This window comes from Amblyomma maculatum, chromosome 7 (genome assembly GCF_055883805.1).
Source record: "Amblyomma maculatum isolate TAMU_Amacu chromosome 7, ASM5588380v1, whole genome shotgun sequence".
Taxonomy (NCBI): domain Eukaryota; kingdom Metazoa; phylum Arthropoda; class Arachnida; order Ixodida; family Ixodidae; genus Amblyomma; species Amblyomma maculatum.
Window position 1 is genome coordinate 53817559 of NC_139350.1, and position 7773 is coordinate 53825331.

At 44.0% G+C, this 7773-nt stretch overlaps 1 protein-coding gene across 1 annotated transcript in view; it reads right to left on the bottom strand.

The window, feature by feature from the left end:
* Positions 1 to 959: 959 nt before the first annotated feature.
* The window catches only part of LOC146183223 (amine sulfotransferase-like), an 11193-nt gene continuing 4379 nt past the window's right edge, over positions 960 to 7773 (bottom strand). Inside the window, exon 2 of the mRNA XM_084609092.1 lies at positions 960 to 2095. Coding sequence (XP_084465218.1) covers positions 1162 to 2095 — 934 coding nt within the window. The 3' untranslated portion in view covers positions 960 to 1161. The remainder of the gene's footprint in view (positions 2096 to 7773) is intronic.

Genomic DNA, 7773 nt, shown 5'->3' on the forward strand with positions numbered 1-7773 from the left:
ACGATGACGCTTAGCGTGCTCGTAAATGAGCTGCCGTCGAACCTGAATTAGGAAAAGACGCGTTTATGTGAATCGCTGCCATTGCTATTTTGACGGTAGTGCCAGCTTCGTTTGTAATAAGGGAGCATTTATTATAACGGCGGCCGTTATGAATGGTCTCGACTGTACGTAGTGTTCAGGGCTTTTAGTGATTGATTTCATATATGGGTTTACTGATATTAGTGCAGCTGTGAGTCTAAATGACTCATTTGTTTTTGTTTGTTTTTTTCAAACTACATATCCCCGGCCATTATTTGAGTCATCTACTTTGGACAATTTTTGAAGGGGTATTTTAAATATTCGTTTACCATTTAGCCAAAATATGCTTAAGTTTCAGTTCCTAGATTTGTCTTGATCGTTTTGAAAAACATCTGCCACCATATAAATGAAAGTTGTCATTCGCTTTATGTTGAAACCGGTATATAAGTAATATAAGTCGTATTTATTTGAAATAATTAAATTTAGGGTCTATAACCCGCATGAAACTCAGAAGTTTTAGTTAGGCCAAGAAAACTAATGCTTTAGAATAACTTCGAAACTTTAAAGTTCAAATAGCCTCCGTATATAACTAGCAGTTCAAAAAACTTTTTGGAGGGAGAGCGCTGGAAACGAATTTATGAAGTTCGAAATCGGAATTCATCTCCGTGAGCGTAGTGTCGCAAGCTTCTGCAAAATTACCATAATACACTCTCACTATCCTATGGCCCTATATCACTATGGTACTATCACTAATGCCACTATCACTCATATCAGGGAACAGGCGTGGGTTCTACGGAGCAAATGTAGTCAAACTGCTGTGAAGGGAGCCAGTGAAGCAATGGATGATCGAGGGTACACAGACACTCTTAAAAAAAAAGACAATCGATCTGAAAAGTAAATCAGACTACTTTCACAGAGGTCTGAAAGAACAGTGAGGCACGTGAAGAAACCCGCCTTTATTTTTGTTTTCGTCTCCGCTTTATGGGTTTAGATGTTCCGGTGTTCTGGATTCCGACAATAGCGAACAAAACTCTTTTTGAATTAAATATTATTTTTGTTTTCAGAAGCTAGTATCTAAGGCTCGGGTATCGAGTTCAGAAAAAGGTAAATGGATTAAAGGCCAAATAAGAATGGCGCTGTATCTTAAGATTCTGTAGGGCGCTTCCAAAGATTCATTATGTCCGACCCTTTAGTCTTCTCTTCGATCTTTGCGGCCATCTTCTGCAGGAGTTCCTGGTTGAAGTAATGCTTCCAGTCACCGACCTTGGCTTTCCGCACAAAGTTAAACACTTTCACATCTTGTGGCTTGCCATCGGCAGAAGAGTCGGTCGATTCAAATTCCATTATCTTCTTCATGAATTCTGGGCTGCTCTTCTCCATGACCTGCTTGAAGATGTTTTCGTCGTTGTCCAGCATCTTCCCGTATTCTTCTCCCAGGAAGTACGCCAGCTTTCGGATGCTCCCCGGTGTGTCTTCTTTAAACTGTTCGTACGTGCTGAAAAACACGTTCGGCTCGTTTCGCATCTCATAGCCCGAGAGGATGTGGTCAAAGTAGTCACCGAACCCAAAATTACCCTCAAGAAAGCAGTCAAGGAAGTCGTCAAAGCTTCCGTTCTCGAAGCGGAATTTGGCGATTCCTTTGACGTGGTGGTAAAAGGAAACAGAACAGTCCCAAGGGTTCCTGGCCATGTAAACATATTTGGCGTTTTTGTGGCAGGAGTTTCGGCTAAGGATAGGTAGGTTTGTTCGCATCATTCGCGGAGACGGCATCTTGTCCAGGAGTTCCTTCGTCCCGTTCATTTCCATAAAGGCAGCCTTCTCGATGTGGTCGTAGTAGTCCGTTGCTGATTCTCCTTTGTTGAGAATTAGGAGCATGACTTGCTGAACCCAGTGAGAACCAGATTTCGGGTACGCAACAAGAATAACGTCTCCGTCACGAGGCTTGAAGTTGAGGGCATTGCGTAAGCATTCTGGCTCACAGTATGGCCCTCTGGGGACGCCGTCGATGATGTTATAGTACGGCACCTGCCTCTTCTGGTCTGCCTTCTTACTCATTGTCCCTGCTTGGTACGTTTTCCTGCGTAGAAGACAGAAAACATTTATCACATCCTTCAATCCCAAATAGTTGCCGTTTGGGCATCCTGCGAAGTATAATGAAGAGGCAGTCAATATAGCATATGCTACATTGAGGTTCTTGGGAATGGTTGGGTTATTTTCTTTAACTATACGGTAGACAGCGCACGGAAATGAGTTCCGCTTTCAAAAGAGCATCAGTCCTAAAAAGGGATGAAAGAAACTAAAATAAGACAGATAGAAGTATGGAAATCTAACTTCCCTTGGTGTGGTTAGTAAATTACCTTAGCTGTACCAAAATTGTCAACATTGAACTTTTGAATAGCAAACAGACAAAAGCCTTTCTCAAATTCCTAAGAAATCGTGACAAAATACAAAAACGTTCCTCCCAACATTACAGACAATAATTTATACGCCATGCATTTTCATCCTTAAGTACTGCCACGTGTCATATTATACCGCAATGTTGGGGACGCACGTAAAAAGAATGAGTCACGTCTTGAGACCAGCACAGAGAGTTTGGTGATGGCAGAAGTAATGTTTCAATTTTATTTTTACCCTTATACTCGGATAATTAGTAGCCTGCTCTTTGCGTGGAGCTGGTGGTGGCTGTCGCATAGCTATTAATTGCTAACTTGTTAAATTTCTAGGAATTAACTGAGAACTTTCCTTTTCCTCGTTCTAACGTTTTCCAACAGTCTGTGATCGGGTCCTAGTTGCTTTTACTTTTATAAAGTTTACTACACAGTGGCAGCATTTAAATTTCTCTTCCATCTATGATCACAGCGATATAATCCTGTGTTGCGAGAGTCTCATACTGCATACAAGCATGTGTGTTCTTTTTTTTTTTTTTTTCTCGGTCGTGGTTGCAGCAACAGAAATTGTCACCTGTAGCATCACATTCTCGCGAGTAGCGTCTCGTCTTTATGCATCCAGCTATAGACTCGAAATGTCAAACACTTCTGGTCACTCTATGGACAATAATTTCTATTTCAAATTTCTTTTCGCACGCTCCGTATATGCGCAACGTTCCCTCTGTAGCCCAGTTTTAGCGGGCCTGACAAGTTTGCGCCACCTGTACTTAGAAGGTAAAAATAACGCAAGCAATTCTTCATGAGAATTCGGTAGACGGCGCCACAAACGCCCGCAAATGCAGCACTTGAGCCCACCGTGCTTGAGCCCTACAGCACTGCAGTGACGGCAGCTTCAGCAGCTTAGCACTTTTTGTTCGCCTTGGCTTTATACGAATGGCTTCGGGAGACCACCGTATTACCCCGCAGACACAGAAGAAGAAAGAAGACAAGAGCGGAAACGCACGGCGCATACACACGGTTGCACAGAGGGTGCGGAGGGAGACAAGGGAGACACGCTCTCGTTTTGCAATCGTGCTTGCGGGTCAAGGGACGGTTATTCGCAACTGCGGGAAACGTTGTCTGGTAGCAGTGAACAATATTTGCAAAGAAGAGTGCTCTATCGCAGCGGTGCTGTGCTTCTATTTCTAGGCTGTGGTTGGGAATACGTGGTGCTTAGGCGATAGCGAGGTTATTATCACGACCAGCCACTGCCTATAACAGGACTGCAAAGCCACACTGATGTCCGCATCGAAATACTCGTCCTGTGAAGCTCTATTCGTCAACACCCCCGTATCGCAGTGTGTGTCACTGTAACGATAAATGCCCCTTATGAGTACGCAACGAGTTGGGCGACATTGCACATGTAATAAACTATGATTGCATTATTACAAAAGCATGAATGATGTCATGAGAACTGGTGGTGTAGCCCTTCTTGATTTAAATCTGCCGTTCGTCAAACATATTTTGCGCCTAAAATTTCTGTACCAAGATTTGACGCCTTGCATGGGGCCCGAGCCGCATCGCCATAAAACGACGCGGTTGTCTGGGGAACACGCTAGGTTCACATAGTTTCTTTTTATATAAGCGAATACATGATACAGCAAAGAAAGGGTAAACTGGTATTTTTTGAGGGGGACGTAAATGGAAGTCATTTCGTAATGATATAGATGTGACAATGTGCCTTCTCATCCTGATTAGCCACCTACGTATTTTTGCATCAACTCTAGGTGAATAAAAATTCTGTTTCTAGTTATGACTGTATATTGTGTAGTGTACCATAGCCAAGCCAATTGCTGTTCATGGGCACGGAAAGTAAATATTCATTTATTTACAGCCTAGTGGGAGCCGTTGGAGCGCGAGATGTACATTCAGCGTCGAAATATGATACGTGGGCAATTTGCAACTGAGTTTTAAACGTTACGAAGATGGGGGGGGGGGGGGGGGGGGGGGGGGGGGGGGGGTCTTTCGGAGCTTGAGAAACCAGTTTGAAGATAAATCTTGGAAATGCTAATAGTGATGCACTATCTTCGCCTCTATTTAGCTGATCGCCTACTCGTGCTTGATTACGGCAGCCAAGTCCTGCGCGCAGAATCGCTTTAAAATGCGGCCATGCTGAGCGAGAGATTGTCAGCTGCTCGAGCGCACTGAAATGCTAGTCGCATGGCTTAATCGTCAATCGCCAAGGATCAGTTATTATTGTAGAAATAGTTGGAGATAGCCCCGAATGCTCCAAGATAAGCTCACTTCTCAATGACGGCGCGCCTATAGTCTGAAACCACTTTAAAAACCGTATAATGTAACATTAATTCAATGATTCCAAGGTAGGTTCATTATTTGTCGGGAGCGAGGATGTAGTTCCGAGTGAAATGATTAGAACAAACTACCACGGCTACCATCACTTTTTTTTTTTTTATGCAACGTTCTCTGGACCGCGTCGCCTGCTTCTCTCATAAAACGGCAAGTTGACACTCTGTGAACTGCACAGCGAGAAGGAACAGTAAAGGGAAAACAGCATAATTACTGCGATCTTATTATTTCAGTTTCTTTTTTCACCATTTGCAAGGCGGCATCGCGACAGGTTGAGGACAGAGGTGCAGAGATGCCGTTTTACAGGCCACGAGCAACTGAAAACTAGAGCATAATGCTTGAAATAAATTCGTGGTCTTTCGCGCAGGTCGCTAAAGTGCGGAGCAAGTAGCGAGCAAAGGGCGAGCTTGTGTGTCCTTGGCCCTGCGAGTGGCAGGAGATGGCGTTTCGTGTGCACCATTCGACCTTTGGATCTACCGCGCACACGGAGGACCCCTCTTGTCCAGTTTCGCGCATTGCGCTACAGAGCGTCAACGTCGCGAAATTTTCTTTCAGATTCGTGGCATTCGTGTGCGGAGTTGATAACGGCCAGGCTAGTGTTAACCACGACCCCACGTGGCTTTGTCACCCGTCTTTCCACAACCGCTTATTAGTTCGGCGAATGCTTTCCGCGTTTCTTCTTAGACGTGGGCCACATCTGACGAACTGTAATACGCTACTGTTGCATTCAAGCCGGCCATAACCTGACCTGATTACGCATCCCCGTGGCGAGTATACACTCTCTAGTCTGTACAGTTGTTTTAGCTGAAGAAATATTTTATGAAAATCTAATTTTTCGCCACTAGTGTAAAATGACAAGTTCTCATGAGCACTTCCTTGTTTTATGAAGCCCAAAGTAGGAAACAGCGAAGCACGAAACATATCACACTTTTCGATTACGAGCGACCAGCTAGTTAAAAATGTTGTCCCTGAAACGAAACTTCAGGGAATGTTTAATGCAAGAAATCCAGGTAGGTGGTCTGTATGAGCATTCGAGAGATATTTAAACGCTTTGGGTGGGGTCTATAATTGTTGAATAATTAAAAACAAATTTAAAAAGGGCTCCTGGAGACCGTTCGCTGTCGATTAGAGCGATACATTCCCATGCTCAAACCTCTCCGATGACATCATGGGGGCATCCTGGGTGCGCCCATTTTATTTATTGAGCGACTAAAAGTGACGCGAGCAGTACGGGACGTCGTGAGGCGCTGTAACGAATTTTAGTCATTTTGTTTCTTGCTCACCGGCATACGCTGAGTTCAGGAGGAAGAGGAGGAGGATCATATTTGATCGCCGATGCGGTCATTGCAAGTGCAACTACATTATTTTTTTTTTTTCGCATTGCGGAGAGTTCTTATGGGATAACTACTGCTCGTGCGCGTTTGCTAGGTTTTGTAAATAGCGTTCCACAGCACTTTTAGGCCGGCCAAATCGAATAGGTTTCCCACCTCCCGCGATGAGCCTAAGTGCTATGCCGATCACTAGTTGACTTTCTCCATAAGAACAACATACAAGGGCAACAAGAGTCCGCCTAATTATCAAGCATTTCTCTCCAGTACACCGAGTTCGTGGACAATAGTGGCCTTTTGCTTGTACAGGACGAAAAACAAGCAATTCCGCAAAATACGCTACTGAATCCTCCTTCATTTCGCCACCCTTACACCAAGTGAAAATTTAGTTATCCTCTGAATTCTTACGCTCATTGCACTGTGATGTGGTCTCGAGCAGTCGAAAGGATGACAGGTGTAGTACATATCATGAACGCCAAAGTAAGTCTAACCCCCGCAAAAGTGCAACAAACACAGGTTGCGGGATCAACGGCGAGACACACTCTTCCTACAACTCGCACTAATTTGTTTAGCCGTCGAGTTGCTAAAGCTACTAGACAATGAACGACGGACTCGGAGAATATCACCACAAGCGGTCGAGGAGATCAAATCCAGGAACATGTGAGCCTGCAGGGCTTAAAGCCAGGGAGGTTTCGGACCCCTCAACAGTATTTGCAAGTTCTCCGAAGCAGGCGGCGCTCAGTTTGGTGTTTACTACGCGTGAAACAACTCTCGCCAATTTCAACCATTCGTGACGTGTTGAGACTCTGACTGTCCGAATCGTAGATGTTGGAAAGATATTAAAGGAATGGGAATATGCACGCGTGTTGCCCGTCGAGCGTGCCAAACTTGTTCGTTTAATATTTTGTAATTTTCATGTTGTTCACTTGCGGGACAATTTTATTCTGTATTTTTCGTCCGCTTTGTTGACTTTTTGTTGGAAGTTGTAACTAAAGTAGCACTTTTTGTATAATGTGTCAACAAGGCACATTTTCCACCAATGCATCAGACACATATATTTATTTTTAGAGTCTATATCGGTGTCAGCCCATAGAGCCCGTTCACAAACGCTACGTTTTAACTCGATTGCCAAGACATAACGTAGCAACCTCGCAGATATTACGTGCGTTAGAAGTGCCGTTCCTTTGGTTCATTCATAAATATTTTACATTAGATACCATTAAATGCTCTGACAGGGCGTGCACATTGCTTGTTTTAGCTCCACGTCTTACAGTGAGCAAAAAAAAAAAAATCATTAAAAATATCTACGTCGTTTATATAGATACAGCTGTGTAAAACAGACTACCAGCTGCTTTCTCCCCTCCCTCTTTATTTTCCTTTTTTTTTTTTTATCCGTGCTCGAATCACTAGAGACCCCTCTTCGATAGAGGCAGACTTTAAGCACTACTCACCAGGCGGCTTATTGGAAAAACTCCTGCATGCATGAACAAGGAAGCAACTTAATTGGCTGCGGCGAGAACGACGCACTCACTTCGCAGCTGTTGGCGTCAAATGAACGGGCCTATCAACCGCGTTCATTAAGCCCTAATCTTAAGTCCCCAAATCCAAACGAAATCAAAGTGTTCCATTAGGACGCATGCCTGTCATTGATTAGAACGAGGAACATTTCTGACACATCGTGCACTTGGAGTAAA